The sequence below is a fragment of the Larus michahellis genome, chromosome 4 (assembly GCF_964199755.1).
Source record: "Larus michahellis chromosome 4, bLarMic1.1, whole genome shotgun sequence".
Lineage (NCBI taxonomy): Eukaryota > Metazoa > Chordata > Aves > Charadriiformes > Laridae > Larus > Larus michahellis.
In genome coordinates, this window is record NC_133899.1 from 50743817 (window position 1) to 50760779 (window position 16963).

General features: G+C 38.1%; 1 protein-coding gene across 3 annotated transcripts in view; it reads right to left on the reverse strand.

Moving 5' to 3' along the window:
* The window catches only part of ZNF106 (zinc finger protein 106), a 39813-nt gene that overhangs the window by 12223 nt on the left and 10627 nt on the right, over positions 1–16963 (reverse strand). For all 3 annotated transcript variants that reach the window (XR_012586693.1, XM_074584660.1, XM_074584658.1), the window contains exons 4-10: positions 11920–12117; positions 7698–9797; positions 6223–6847; positions 5234–5303; positions 3511–3665; positions 3356–3416; positions 2701–3042 (exon numbers count right to left, since the gene is read on the reverse strand). Coding sequence is in view for 2 of the 3 variants with exons in the window: in XM_074584660.1 (XP_074440761.1) it covers positions 2701–3042; positions 3356–3416; positions 3511–3665; positions 5234–5303; positions 6223–6847; positions 7698–9797; positions 11920–12117 (3551 nt within the window). In the remaining variant the exon portion in view is untranslated. The remainder of the gene's footprint in view (positions 1–2700; positions 3043–3355; positions 3417–3510; positions 3666–5233; positions 5304–6222; positions 6848–7697; positions 9798–11919; positions 12118–16963) is intronic.

The window sequence follows — 16963 nt, forward strand, 5'->3', positions numbered from 1 at the left end:
GAACATCTCACCCCACACCTTCCTCAGGTGGAAAGTTCCAAGATAAAACTAGAACCATGCTGACAGTGTAGGGTATATCATATTTAAAGTAAATGAATGGAAAGCTGTTTTTCCCCCTAACCCATAACTGTCATACACAGCTACATACACAGTGCATACACAGAGGGTTAGAAAACCCTCTATGCAGAAGAAACAAATGCTTAGATGAGGTTTAAACAGTTACCGTGTTGAATTGTATGAGGGAGAAGGAACACAAACCCTTAAATTATGAATACACCTCTAACATCACACGTCCCTCATTTCCCACAGGAAGGGGGAAGGAAACAACGTGGTCACTTAAAACAGGAAAACAACAGTAAGGGGCAACTTAAACTGAAATTTCTAAAACCAAAAGTTACTAATTCTCAGGCCTTGGAGTACTACAGATGTTATAAAAGGAATCATGAAATCACCATGGTAGTGCAAGAAACAGAATCTCAGTTCCGCGGGTGGAAGAGATGCTGTTAGTTAGGGGAAACCAAATGCAGTCAGCTCCTTCAAAGCAAGGCTGAGCTGACCTCCTCGGGAAGCTGACAAGCCTTTCCCCATGTTCAATCCCCAGAAAGCAGATAGGCTGCCCTCAGAGAGAATGCCTCTCCCACAAATTACAGAATTCACCTGATGGTAAATGCTTATTTTGACCACAAATGACCAAATTCATTTGATGGTAGACATTCATTTTAAATGTAGCACATATAGAAATTGATCATTATGAAAACCACATTAGTTTGACAAACAAACATCAGAAGAACATTCTTGCTTTTAGTATGTCAAAAATAAGTTTGTAGGAAACTGAAAAATATGCTAGTGTGATGATAACATTTTAATGCAATTATTTAAGTGAGAAATACAGTTATAGATTGAATGTTCATCTTTATGAGAGAAAACTAAAAAAGCTCCTCAGCTTCTGTCATGCCTGCACAGACATCAATAAAGTCTGAAGATTCTGTAAGCTATGCCACTGCAGCTAGTTATCACTAAATCTTTATTCTGAATTATCCAACTCTAACATTAAAGAAAAATGACAAATGACACCTCTCTTCATTGATGTTTGAACATAACAGAATGGCCAATACAAATGGGAAAGAGAGGGAAAGGTAGTGGCTTCCTACAAGCTAAGTCTTAACAATGCAAACAAACACAAAAGTTCATTCCTCAAACACCATTCCCCCGAGTTTACTTTAGTGTACACCCCTAGAGCTTCATAATCCTTGTCAAATCCTCCAAAGAGAGATGAAGTAAAATTCACACTACTACATTACTGTAACGTAACACAGTGGAATACAGGAAAAGCAATGGTGACTAAAAAAAGCACAAAAAGCGCTATTTATACAGAATTCTACATCTGAAGCAAACTGCAAAAAGGTAAAAAGACCCTTCAAATTCTTGTATTTACAGGTCTAAGCTTCAATTCAGCCAACAATTCCCTTGTGCTTGAGAAAAAAAACACGCTTATGGAAGTAGGACAGCATGGCTTTTTCCAATAGTATTTTCCACTTCAGTTGAAGGAAAAAAAATTGTCTATAAAATTGGCTATATTTACCTTTAACAAGGATCTTACTTATGAACCTTTACCTCAAATTATCTACGTTAAGGGTTTGGGTAAATGACAATTATGGCAGACAAACAACTGTCATTAGAATCACCCTGCGTGACTTCCCAGGCTCTTAGGAAAGTAAAGGATAATTGAGCTTGTAATCTTCAGTTAGTACCTTCAGTCACAGTAGCAATTCGTAGTGGAAAGTACCAAAAGCATTTAAGCCTTTGACCACAGAACATGAGTTTTAGGGGTTTCAAACTGTCTAAATAGTTAGCAGTTTCAGCTACGACCATAAAGATCTAATTTTTCTGAAGCAGTAGCTCTCACATCAGTAGTTCGGTTAATTTATCATTTTCTCCTCCGGACAAAAGTGAACATACACCTTCATTGGCAACCCTCCCCTACTCACCCCCCTCGCATTAGTGAACAGTGCCAAACGTCCTTCTTACAGTAAATTGTTTACTGAAATCACAAATAAGATCGCACAAACTTTGAATGAGGTTATTAAATCTAACTAACATCTCCAGACCAGCGGGATTTGGAGAGATGGAGAGGGGGAGAAGATGGATTGTTATTTTTAATATCACGAATTATACTCTTTGTGCTTATCCAGCAGGTCCCAAAAGGAACACAGAACACTCTTAGTGTAGTTGGTCATAATCTTTTTTAAAAGATCTTCAGGCATGCATTTTTCCTTTGCCGGTAGATTTTCATCTGCCAATGCCCATTTAATGATGCAGAGTAAACAAAAATTACAGGGCAGGTTTTAAGGTTCATTTTTTTTTTCCTTTATTAACTAAATTATTCTGAGACAATGTAATCTGCAAATTCATATTTGTTCTATTTTTAAAGTAAAACAGAAACCTGTAGGTACAGATAACTACAATTTGCACGTGCTCAACAATTTCAAAAACATGGAATCCTTTTGGATGTGTCGTAAAGAAAGTCCCAGTTTCTAAGATTATTAAGTTGACAAAGTCCTACACCAGTTGATGGGAGCTTGCCTCTGCACAACAGGCTGCAGGTCTGAGACCCAACTTACATTCTTCCAGGAAAAAAAAAAAAAAAAAAAAATCCTTATTTTCTTAAAGCTAGTTCTTTTAAAGAGAAGCCACACATACCATCCTTCTGCTCTACCTCTTCTGCTCGTGAAGCACATGGAGAACTCTGGAGTGCAGAATTCACATTTTCTTCTGAGCCTTTTGGAGACACAGGTTCTCGTTTAACTTGCACTGAGGTGTCAGGAGGAACAGTAGGTGTGATGCCAGAAGACTGGAATGGTGACAGTGTATTTACATGAACAGAAGCTCCCATTGGAGGTACAGAAGAAGATAAAGTGTCCAAAAGGGGCAGGAAGGAGCCTGCAGGAACTAAGTCAGCTGCCATCTGAGATTTGCTGTTTCTTCTCTCACTTAAGACACTGCAGGAAAGTTGCTCTGACAGATCAGAGGGTTCATACGTTTCTAATGGCAGAAGAGGAGAGAAAAAAAAATACAGAACAAAAATGTTCACATTTTACAATAAAATTTAATGGTGCCGAGAGCTCATTTCTTGTGGACACAGAGACAAGGAAGAGAAAAACCGGTAAAAAAGCCACTAGATAGCACTAGCAAAGAAGACAGATCATACTTGAATAAAGACTTCAATATTGAAAGCCTACAATTTTATTGCACATTTTAAACAAGTGAATTCAAGTTAAATGCTGTTTTTACAAGATTCTGAGTTCAAAGAATAAGAGTCGTCATTCCACTGTTGTTGTTTTATGGTACCTCATACCTTGTAGTCCCTGCAAAATCTGGATTCTCTGACTTCTCAGTGTACTCATTTCCATGGTTATCTGCAAAACAGTTATGGTTTAAGTCAGTCCTACTTAAGGCAGTTCTTCAGGCTGCTAACTTCTAGTTTGGACAGTCTCAAAAGCCCACTGTTACCTGTTGCTTTAACACAAGGAAGCGTTGAACCTCAACATACGCAGCCTGCAGGGCAGCCCTGGCCTGCAAGAGACTGCTGTCCACACTATGCAGGGACTTGCTTAACTCTTCTTCCCTCAGTGAAATAGCCAACAACTGGTCTACCTGAGAATGTTCTGAAAAAGAAACAAAATGAAGAGTGTAACTGTACTTGACAGTTAATAAATTACACGTGATATCTAAATAAATACTACCACCTCAGAATGTAAAAATAACATGAATTATGTCAAGCATCAAGAGTCATAAAAGAAGCTGAAAAGGAATATCTACGCACAGGAATAGTCACACCTACATGACAGAAGAGCAAAGTCAAGTATTCCCTTTTTACAGGATCTCAGCCTTGACTCTAGCAGCTTTTTTTTCCATCATAGCTTTGCCAGTACTCTTCCACAAAGAACTTTTATTGAAGTATGTGTACATAAAGTACAAATACATACTTTCCATAAATGTAATCAAAAAGGCAAAGGCAAGTTTAAGGTAAACAAGATTTAAATTATTCAGCTAATCCAGAGGCCAAGGAAAAGCAGCTTAAGAGAAAAATTCCAATGATAAAAAAATCATTTACTATCCAGGATGATTTTGGGCTGTGAGACTCATGTTTGCAGTCTCTTGAGAAAGAGCCTCTGAGCACTCTACTCAGGAAAAGATCCACCTATACTCCTTTCTAAAGTCCTCTGGCATTACAGATAGATTCTCCAGGCAAATTAAGTTTCAGTTTGAGCACTTAGGTTCATTCAGGTTGTATGTTCCTCTAGTAGTTTTACTACAATAATGATGACGCTGAAGCAAAGTAATGGGAAGGAGAGATTTTACCAAGTCAAATGTGCCATTATTCTCCATAAGAGGCACTAGTCATTGAAGACAGACTCTGATAAAAAAACCCACCTTTTCAACTAGTGAAATATTAGTCCCCACAAGAAGATACATATTAATTGCCCTGCATTCCAAACAACCCTCAATATAAATAAAGAATTTTAAAAAGATAAATGGAACATTTGAAAGTTATCTTCTGGACCCCAAATACATCATTATAGTGATGTAATGATTTAGTTCCCAATGAAAACATTCTCCCTAAAATACGGATGGTTAATTTTGATTCGCGGTGATGTGGATGTGTTAGGCGTGTTTGAAAAAGACCTGTCTAATGCTTCTGTCAGGAGCAGGAAGGAGTGAAGCATTCCACATTCATTTCCATTAAGGACAGGGAAGGAGGAGTCAAAAAATAAAAAGCATTGCTGGAGATGTCAAAAACAGAACACAGCCCAAGCTATGCAGACTACAAGTTTTCCAGTAATACCAGACAGTAGTAGAAAGGGAAAGCTGCATGGCTGAATTAGAAGGTAGCGATGGGTGCTTCTCCCTTCAGAACTTCATACGAACAGGCAACAAACCTCTCTTCCCCGAGCAGGGGAAAGCAAAGGCCCCACCCATGCAACTGGGATCATGAACTGCAGGCAGAAAGAAGGCACAAAGTCTTCTCTTCGAAATAACTCTGACAAATTAAGATGTGACTCTCCAGAGAGGAATTTGTTGCAGACCTGAAAGCAGTCCACCCCATGACCTTCAGTAAGAGTCCAAGAAGCACCAAAGTAACATTAAGGAACTACCATTTTAGCCAAGTCAAAACACTAGTAGGTATTTATAACTGCTATACCAGATGCACGTATATATGATACTCACTCACCTTTTTTGCCTTTGATTTTTCTTCTCTTATTCTTTCTTTCTAGACTAGGGATTTCAGGAGAAGATCCCTCCTGCAAGTAAAATCATTTATTAACAAAAGTTACAAGAGCAATTTTGCCTAAATCAAAAAGTCAAACATTCACTGTCTTTTCAAGCATTACTTCTACCCACAGAGAAGAATATTCAAATAATTTTGCACATTCTTGTATAACTCATCCTTCCCTCTTCCCTTAAAAGAGGGAGGGCCACAAAGCGAGTGCCATGTTTTCGTCTCAAGTAGGAAGAAATACTAAACAAGCTGACAACCTTCAACTTGCTCAGATGTTCAAGACCACACTTGAGTCAGATTTCTGCTCTACAGTTTTAGTTGAAGGTCTAGAGGATTAAATCAACGAGGAATTCAAACCATCACTTTCTGCATATAACAAAACCATTCTGAGGACTTTGATGAGAAGCATATTTTTTTTTCTCCTTTGGGTAAGTCCAAGACAGAAGAGTGAAACAAATTCAGATTTAAGTATATCATTTTAAGTATATAATTTTGTAAAAAGGGTTGTCTTTCCTTGCTTGACCATAAAACCAGGAACATCTAAGGAAAACAAATTTCTGCTACAGCTTAGCTTCCATTTACATTCTGAAACACCAAGATCCTTGCCACAACACTAAGTACTTCCACGGATATATTTTAATAGCTCTCATTTACCAGTATAGCATGTCAGTTACCAAATCAAAAGTAAAGAGCATTTGCCATTCCTACTAATTAAAAAAAGATTAAGCAGAAGTCCTGCACTAGGAAGGCAGAAATGGAAAAGATTGTTAAAGAAAATTAAGTCAAACAAGCAAATTAGTTTGAGGCTATCAATGTACAAGACAATGAAATGGAGAAAGTCCTTCTTGCAGAGATCATTCCCAGGTTGAATGACCATTGACAGGGAAGAAAAAAACCAACATTTTTTACCACATCAAAGCTGGACAAAATTGCACACTTACTCCAGTTGCTCTTCGTTTCTTCCCAATTCCTTGGCTGTCATTCTGCTCAGTACCAGATGTGCAGCTACTGTCCGTAGCTGCATCTATGTTATTAGACACTGCAAGAAGTGAAGCATTATTTGAAGCTGGACGATTTTCTTCAGAGATTTCTAGTACGTTTTGTTTTTCAAGAAGAGGTGTTCTCTTCTCTGGGCAATCCTGGTCTTGTTTTGTGAGGCCTGTGACCTCAGAAGTGGCCTGTAGGCTGTGTCTTCTTCCACTAGTCTCAGTTCTTTCAGACGTAAATGGTGACAAAGGAAGAGAAGACGTCTTCCGTTTCAAGTCAACCTCAACGTCAGTGCTTGCCTCATATCCAGATGTTATGTGATGTGAGTGGCTGGCTGCAATTATTTGCCTTTGCCCACATTCTTTTGTTTTGGCTTGTTCACTGAAGAAGCTATAAGCAGAAGGATTTCTATCTGCAATGACACTGCTTTCAGAAAAGCTACGTTTTCTGGCTGAGCCAGGCACTGCTAAGGAAATCCCTTCCCACTGGAATCCTTCCAGAGTAGACAGATCAGATTCTTCACCAAGTTCTAGACCCTCTTGCTCGTTTTGAACAAGAGGCACCATTTCTATGCCAAACCTTTAACAAGATAAAAAGAAAAATAAGTACACATGTAACAAGCCAGCTAAATCTAAAAAAAAAAAAAAAAAAAAAAGCCTTCCCCAAATGCACATTGCTGTTTTAAGAGATCTGGCCACTCACTACACTGGTATTCTGTGCTTTCTGTCTCATCTGGTAATGGAACGTCTCTTGTGTATCACAAAATGTGATTTAGTGGCTAAGAACTGACAGCATGATTTCCAAGTCAGAAATCATGTTGGCGTAATTATTCCAAACCAAGTTTGGAATAAGAAAATATAACATCTTTTCAAGACACTTCAAAAACTTCAGGTTTATAGAAAGTTTCAACAGTGAAGTATTTCCTTCCTCTAAACACAAAACTAAACTGTGTACCAAATTAAAAGATTAATATATGAAGAGGGAATATTTATTCTGCTTGCACCAATGCAAGCATTTCTTGTAGTCCTTGTTTGAAGAAATATTAGTCCTTATTTGAAGAAATAAACAACTGTCACAGCATTGTTCACATCCTGATTGCATTTTCACATTCTTCCACTTACTAGAACTTGAAAAGCAAATGTATTGCTACTGTTCATATTCAGATATTGAGCAACAATTATGAATCTATTAGAATCTTTTCTAAACAGACTACTATGACTCATTTATGGATAGACATCCACCGCAGCGAGCAATCATAAAAACTCAAAATTATTTATATACGCAAAAGACTGTGGTATAGCAAGCTTCATTCTGAAGTCTTAGTTTTAGGATTCTGGAATTCATTTCAGATTTGGAGAAAAGCAACCCTCTCCCCTCAACACACACACACACACACACAGAGGCATGGTTAGATCTGAAAGCAACCAACCTTGGTAAGCCTTTGCCAAGTTCCTGTTTCTTCTTGGTTACCTGCTGGATGACTTGATCCCAGTTTACATTTCGCCGGGAAGCACTAAGAATCTGCCTGAGGGTGGGTTTAAGCCCCGACTCCTTCTCAGTCTCACTTTTCCGATGGCCACTCACATTCCGAATGCGCCGTGCGTTATTTAGATTGGGCTCTGGAAGATGTGTCCCGACTTTGCTCTTCAGACTAATATGTCTTGTCAGGTCTCTTTGCAGAGAGGCAGGGAGGCCAAGTTTGCTTAAATCAGGAAGAAGGAGGCCTAGTGACTGGCTTCCTCCTTTTTGCAGCTCATGATCTGAAGGATTTTCAAAACCTTCCATTTCAAAGTGATCATGTGACTTGACATGCTCTTCATCCCCTTCTCCCTCCTGTGAGGAGATTTTCAAATCCACGTGCAAACGGTCCTGACCGCTCGATGGAGGAACTGTGGATTCCCTCTGAAACGTAGAATCTTTTAGATCAGCACAAGAAATACTTGAAGCAGTCGGTTTTTCATCATCTTCCTTTTCAGAGGTGGCAGGTTTACCTTCTGGAGTGTCACAGGGTAAACAAGAACTAACAGAAGAACCCAACTTTTCAAATTTTGCTTCTGACTTCTCACTTCCCGTTAAATCATCATCACTCACATCTTCTAATGTATCTAATCTGAACTCGTTCTTTGGCAATGCTTTCCCAGTTTCTTCCTTATTCTCGTCACTTGTATCCTTGCAAGATGTCAAGGGAGCATTTTGCAAGGAATGGTTAGACTGAACATCTTTGGGGTTTTGCTCTGCTTCACTTAAGTTATTAACAGGCTCTCCAAGATTGCTACCAAGCGTATCTTTGTTGTCTTGTAAGTTACCAGCACATGCACCATGCAGCTTTGATGAATACAAGGAGAAACCGTTTGTTTCCAAATTCAGTGCATTCAAACGATTCTGCTCTTCACCACTAGTTGAGGATAACAGAAGCTTGACATTTTTTAGGAGACTGTTTGTGTCTTGCTTTGGAGAAGATAACTTCCTGTCTGTGATATTCAGAAGAGGGGATTTCAGTGATGGCATCGTATTACTTTTGCCATCATCTTTGTCAAGCTTTTCACCACTGGAACAGTCTTTCATTACCTTGCAAGAATCAAGGTGATCTGAGGTTACATTAGAAGGGGAAGATGCTTCCCATTTTTTAGGTTTTGAAAGGCTAACATCGGCTCCACAAGTTTTTCCTTTCATTGATGAATCAGTAAGAGGCATTAATACAGAATCCATTTTATCTGGAGTTTTAGAAACACTATCTTCAGACCGTGGCTGCTGCTCTGCAGCTTTCTGGGATGGGTAGGGAGTCCAGCGATATATTTTATCTCTGGAAGGACTGCCACTTTTTCCACTGGCTCTTGAAGTTCTGCCTTCTCGTTGCTTCGACTTACAAAAATCCAATGCCCCCTCGGAAGGAAGTTTATCACTAGTAAAATCAAGTGAGTCACTCCTATTTTTTCGATCTCTATATGTCAGAGAATCAATATCTTTCTCCTGACGCTGCCATGCATATCTTTCCTTATTATATTTAATTGGCTCTAATGAATACGTATCTCCTGAGTTTCCAAAATTCCAGCCATTTGCACCATGAGAACTAGATTTCCAGTTTCCTCCATAACTCTTGGAATTCCAGCTGGAAAAATGACCTGTTCCTTCTGAGTGCCAAGTAGAGTTTCTCTCCCTGGCACCGTGATGCCAATTTGATGTTCCTCCTCCCCGCCCACTTGGATGCCAAACATTTCCAGAATTCCCATAGCTATGCCGATTTGAAGAGCCTCCTGAAACATTTTGGTGCCACCCAGAGCGTCCTCTTGGGACACCTGAATGTCTGTTTACACTAAGGTTCCTCTGAGAGTGTGAAAATTTGCCTTGTCTAGGACTAATATAATCATCCTTTTCCCACTTCCAGTCCCTTTGTGACGCATTATGATGATGCCACGATGACTGATCATAAGCTTCTCTTTCTTTGTAAGTAGCTCTTTCTTCTCGCCTTCTCTGTGATCTCCTATCATCACATTCTAATTCTTGGTTTGCACAGCTTGGTTCAGCTTGCCTATAAAACAATTGAGAAAAACCTAAATTCTGATGCCATTCTACCGAAACCAAAAAGCCTCATGCATTTTATTTGCACTGGGAAGAAAACATTTCCTTTTTTAAAAAGAAAGAAACAGAGATAACTTATCTAGCTGCTTTATTGTTCAGGCTTCTGTAGTATTTGACTTTCAAAATGAATGTCGTACTTTTAATTTATTTCAAAATTGCCCATACAAGAACAACTGATTTAGTGCAGGGACAGGGCAGTAGACTAATTCTTAAATATTTCTGTTCAACTCAGAAAAGATTATTCCTTTCTATTTACTAGTTATTGAGCTATTAAGAAACAAACAAAAAGAAAGCTTCTTTCTGTTGTATAACCTTTGTAATTTGAGTTATCTTGAGAAATGAAAAATTCGTTAGTAGTGAGATAATTATTTTTGCCGAAGACTATTCTTTCAGTGTTAGTTATTCTACTTATTGTAGAAAACAACTGAGATCATGTCTCAGTTTAAAAAGCTTAAGTTAAAACACAGATGTAATAAATCCACAGAAGTTGTACCTCAGATACAAAAATATTTTGTCTTGTTTTAACCAACAGACTCCAGCAGACCACAGCATGCAATGCTGAGTCTGTATGAGCCTCCCAGAACCACTATCTACTGCCCTTTGGAGAGTGCTTGTGCTTGGCGACTTATCATGAACACGTGGTAAATTACCACATGCACATTTAAAGATAAATGCTACCTTAACACCGACAGCTATTCCCAGGGTCAGCAGTCTAAATGTTCTAAGTAGTTATTCTACCAAATGAGGAGTTTTATCAAAAGTGTTTCCAAAAACTGATTACAGAAATGTTTTTTTTCTGACATTGAAGGAACACATTCAGTTTAGATCCCTGGACAAGCAAGACAGGAAACTTTCACGCTAGTGCTTAAAAACGATTGATTTGAGTAAACTGGAAATTCATATTGTACCACCTTTTAAGCTTTCAACACATTCCAGTTTTGCTAAAAGATGCACAGATAATTACTCCCTAATGGGAAATGGCCTACTGCATAAGATAAAGTGAGTTCTAAGACAAGAATGCAGAGAAAGAATGTCTATGTGATACCGTTAAATTCTAGGAGTTCACTCAACTAGATTATGATCTAATGGAAACAATTTTCTGTATTAGTAACTTAATCCGTAAACTTTCTTTTGTCTCCCCCCTCCAAACCGGCATCCAGCTGAGAGAGATTTTCTAAGATTTTAGTTGCCTCAGAATACCACTGTACTGACAGCGTTTTACCATAAAAGCAGAAAAAGTGATGTTGTTGCTACCTACATCGACCAATATGAAAACACAACCATCACGCAGTACAGGGACACCCTAGTATGACAGGATGATGTCAAAATCAGGTAATCTCCACAGATTTAGGCACTTGGAGGTGCTAACTGAAATTTCTAGCCACAGCAAGAACTTCTTTGAAAAATCACATGCCTCTAATACCATTGCCATGCCATAAATCTATTCAAACAATATATTCACAACTGGAACATCATATTAGCGATGCACACTTGCAGAGTCACGTGGAAGATAAATGGCGGTACTTATTACTCTCTGCAGCCATCCATTTGCTAGTAAGCCACCAGAATTATGTTTAGCTAACGGTAAGCAGTAAGATAAAACAGGTAAGAAATGTCAAGGATTATGGGATTTTAGTGTGACATTGACAGAACAATCCTAACTCATTTTAAAACCAGACAGATTAAAGTTTTGTAACAAAGCGTGTTCAGCAACAGTTTCTAAAAGGCCAGGTTCCTACAGACACCCTGTGCCCCAAACAATATTAGCACTACTGACAGATTTATTAAGCCTCTCAGTTAAATGGGTATCAAATATTAAAATAAAAACATTAGGGCTCTCAAAACACAAGATTCCAGACTGGGGATTGTTTTTATCAATATAAAACAAGAATATTGAGCAGAATCACATTTACATTTGAAACTACAGTATCTACGTAGGTCTCTTGGATTGTTCTTTTAACAAGTACACTGGTTACAAGTGGTTTACATTTCACGAGCACCTAAGCGTTAGGAGCATATCCCAACTGTGTTAAAAGCAAATCTACGACCTAAGAGGAGAAAGGAAAACTCACCGGTTCTTTTCCTTCCTTTGCTTGATTAGTTGAATGAGTTCTTTGTCAAGGTATTCTTCTTCTGCCTCTTCTTTCTCTTCCTCTTTTCTGTCATGGGCATCAACATTGTCTTTGTGCAGCTGGCTTGAGATGTGCTTGGCATATGCTGACAAACCCACCAGTGTCACCCTGCACACCCGGCATTCGTGGTTGCTATCCCTAGGAAGAGAGGCAGAGGGTGGACTTTCAACTCTGCCAACAGGCATGGCAGGTATCTCTTGTCTTACTTTGTTTCCTCTGAATGTGCTTGTGTTCAAGGCAACTAGGTTTTGCTCAGTATATTTGTTACTTGAATTCTCTGGCTTTTTCTTTCAAGGTCTAGTTTTTTGATGGTCAGTTTTTAAAAGATTTTTTTCCAACAATCAAGAGGTAAAAGACTTGGTAATAAAGCTGCATTAACTGGGGGGAGGAATTCTTCTTGAATTGTTGTACTCAAAATCTTTTCAGAGGAAACATAGTGAGCGAGGAGGCAGAGTGGAAGGCTTACAGAGCTAGCAGGAGCTGCTCTGAAGCCCATCCACGGTGCCAGCTGCACTGAGGAAGCCTGGTGACAGCTTCTACATTTAATCCTTGCCTTGAGCCTTCCCCCAGTGAAATTTAGAAAAGGGAGGAGGCAGTACATGGATACAGCCAATCCTGACACAACATAACCTAAACTGGGACAGCTGAGACTGCTGCCTGGAATCCAAAGACTCCACAGCACTGCGAGTGATGGGAGGGTGTCTTCAGTTCACTGTACTTTATTTGGTTCAAGTGTGCATGAGATCTGCTTTCTACTTTAGAGGCCTTATCTTAAAAAATACAGAAATTATTTCAGCTGGAGGAAGTGGACAGCTGTTCCAGACAAATGGCTTTACTCATGTTTCAGTGAATACTGGGTTAAGGTTACAGTATTTTTTTTTAAATCTTTTTTTTTTAATATAAATTCAGATTTCTAAAAATGCCTTATTTGTTCTCCTGACAAATCCTTTCAATACTACACTGTTAAGGAAATACTTTGTTAATAACAAACCTAAACAAGGAAAATATGTTCACCAGTTTAAAAAAAAAAAAAAGTGAGGAAAAATCTAATGAGCACAATCCACTGCAAATAACTCAGCAGGACCAAGTTAGGACTCCCTGCCTGCCTCCACAAGGCTTTCTTCATAAAAGCGGATCTGCGTACCCCCATGGCACACTTGAGACCAAAGTCTTGTAACAGCAGCATTGGAATACACACACATGGCTGGGGTCAAAAAAAAAAAAAAAAAAAAAAAAAAAAAAAAAAAAGGATCCATAAAGGAAAAAGGCAGACATGAATCCCTGATCCCTGTTCTTTAGAGAAAAGTTAAAAATAGAATGAGAAAAAGATCAAAAGATGCACTTTCACTCAAGATATTAAGCCAACATCCTTACTGGAGTGCTTGTGCTTAATGGAAGTGTCAGCAGCTATCTTTTATTTATCCTAGAAATCTGTAGTTTTCCTACTAACACAGTTGAGATATTTAACCAATGCAGTCATTCAGGCCCAGGTAGAGAGGGGTTTATTTTAAATAGAGTAATTAATAAAAATTACACTTTTTACATTTAATTTTTGTGTCTTTTGCAGCCTAACTAATTTCAGATGAAACATTTGGATAAATTTCATTTACAAAGCCAGTAGCTTACAAATTTAGTCTGTGTTTTCCAGAGAGGGGTGTACTTCATTTTGCACACTTCACACTCACTAATAATATTCAAATATTCAAAGCTCAGATAGCCAATATATAGTATCTCACTAACCCAATAAACATAACCTAATACAATCAGCAAATTTTCCTAATGCTATCAGAAGGATCCTCTCCACATTCATAAATGGCACAGCTACGTGTTGCTAATAGGACTTATTTTTAACTTAGGTCATTACAGAAGGCAAACTGCAAATAGGAAGCCGACTTCTTGCTGAAAAAGGTGCTCTTTTTACATAACATTCCACTTGAGCCATAGGGACACTTAGCAAGAAGTGTACCTCAGTGGTACTAATTAGGCTTTAAGAGAACAATCCAAATCCTTCATAAGACCCGTGTTTCAATTCTTTCATAAAACTTTCATCATCCTCATTTATAGACTTTATTATAAATAAATGTAAGTTTTGCTTACTTTGGACAAAGCCAGTGAATTAGCAGCTGGCCTAAGGACAAAGAACTTGTTTCTATCACTTCTAATTTGTGAGTTACTAGTTACTGAGCTGTGATTCTTGTACCAACTGATAGTCTGGAAAGAAAAGACCTCAGTGGGTAGTGACTAGAATTCTCTGTCCTGCTCTTAACCTATATGAACCTAAAGAAAAAAAACAACACTATTTTTTCCTATGCGAACAACTGCTTTAATTGAAGATGAATTGGCTGGGAGTTAAGATAGTTAGAATTAAGGGAATTTTTATTTCCTCCACCCCTATTAATATCAGCCAGAACTGGGCACGCTCCAGGACACACACTGATCATGTTTACACACTTCCCCACCACACAGGAATGCCACACAATTGTAGTTGTTCAACAAGAAGGCCAAAAGTAGTTCAAAATAAACAGAACAAAAGTATTCTCAGTATGAAAACATCCAAGAGCTTTATTTACTGGATGTGTACTTCAGATGGCAGACTCAATATCCCTTGTATAAGAGCAGTATTTCACTTTCAATTTAAAAATCAAGACAAAAAAAAACCACTAAGCTTTGTACTTGGCTCCTTATATATCATATGGAGTAAGACTTCAAGAAGAGAAGAACCTCACAAAGTTTCAGAAAATTATTCTAGCCCTCAAGATTACTAAATTAACTTTACAAGGAGAAAAGTGTGAACCAATGTGTCCATTTCCTTTACTTTTTCCCCAACGGAAGTCTAAAAAGTGACTTCTAGTTGGATATCAAATTTGAAGGCAGTGAGATACTGATATTACACACTGAGGTGGTATTATCCTCTGTTACACAATTCAACCACACTCACAAGGCTGTTGCTTGTCCTTCTTATTTTCCACTTGGAGCACCTTTTGCTTTATAAGGCGCTAAGAATCATAAAAGACTTCTACTAAACTTCAATGGGAGGAAGAAGCAGCACAGAGGAAGAGAACAAGGCTGCTGCTGCACAGTGAAAAATGAAGTTCATTATTAGTTTTGAGAAGAAACATCTTCTATGCGTTCTTCCAAAAAAATTAAGACACTTACCTTAATAATAGCAAATGTAATGCTGATGAAACAAAGTTAATTTAATTTCAGTATTATGGAAATGGAAAACCAAGAATTGTCAGATCACTTGCAAGCCACTCCAGACACAATATGTAACTTCTAGAAACTACTGTTACCTTCAAGAGTCATGAACAAAAAAAAAATATATTAACTTAGAAGGCCAGAAATAAGATAGAAAAATATGTGAAATTTTAAGCTGGAATCCTCACCACTTTCTGTGGTAAGAATCTCAGAACCATTGTCAGAAGAAGAAAGTCCAGAACAGAAACACGCTACAAGTTAGCTGACCAGAAGCCCTATATCAGTGTTTAGTGCTGAGGACGTTCTGGTTTCTAAGCAATCCCTTCCCAGCTGTTCAGTAACAGAACAAATCCGTTTCACACCCAACAGGACAGATACTGAATAGCATGACACACTTGATTCCAGGCACATTTTCAGAATGTTCCTAGCTCCTATGACCCCATTGTGTGAGGCATTGCAGAGAAGAAAATAAAATTATCTGGGTTTTTTTAGTTCTGTTTTAGTAAGTAGCTGAATTCAGAACAAGAAAAAAAAAATCCCAAGGATAGGGCTGAGTAAGGGATGGCGATGTCAAGGGAAAGAAAGAAGAGGGTGGGGAATGTGAGGAATTTATCATTTTTATGCCCTCCCTCTTTACTGCAAAGCAATTTTTATTCAAAAAAATGAAATAGCTTCCAAGAAGCTACTTTCATACGTTTTCCAGTGTGACACAATAACAACTTTATTAATCTGAACAAATTGAAGATTTTCTGAATCCTACTAAAACAAATTTAATTTCAAGAGGAAAGATTATTTAATTTTCTTTCCAATATGTTTTAACACTTAGACAGTCCACACAGCCCCTGCCTAAAGACAGGCTGATGACAGAGATTCTGATGGTGGAAGTTGTTTTCCCAATTTACTAACCTATTGTGAAGCCGTGGACCCCTGGACAAATGAACCAAATATTCAATGGAAGCAGGAATCAGACAACAGAGGTTATTTACTGACAGTTAATATGCATTTTGAGGTAAACTGTGTATTTTTACTTATTGTCCTGCAATAAGGGTTATTTTATATTTTAGAGAGACAATTTGAAGTGTTAGCAGATATAAGCGGGCATACACATATGCTACAGATTTTCTCGAATTCTTAACCTAAAAACATATTAGGTTGCTGATTTAGATGAACTACAGCAATACTTCGCAATTATACACAACAGCAGTATAAAGTACTATGCAGCTGGCTCAAACAAGTGTCTTCAGCTGTGGCACATATGTAGTACAAGCCTGTACTCCAAATGCGGACACTTCTCTGCAGCTATATGTATGCTTTGCACATGAAAAGTTACTGAAGAGAAATAAATTGCAAAGTTCCTCTAGTTTTGAAACATTATAAAACAAAACAGTTTAAGAATTCTACTAGAATTCAACCTGGCACAACTTAACTAGCATTAGTATCCCATACCTCTAAGAGTTGAAAGAGGATCACTTAGTCCTTTAAAAGGTGTTTAAAAAGGATTTGCCATTTCCATATAAAATTTGTGCTGCAAAATGATTAAGAAATTATTCTGTAGGTCAAATACTTAAGTGCAGACTATTTGATCTCTCTGGCTACCTCAAAACCCATAAACCTGAAAGCACCTCTAAGTAAGCGCACTCTGGTTACACACTGATTCCATATTATCAGGATATTTGAATACCCCTTAACTCCCTCCTCCTGCTTTCCAAAGGTTCTAAATAAAATCAAGGACACCAGAAGGAAAACACCATCCACCATGGTTAGGTGCCTTAACCAAAAAACTGGA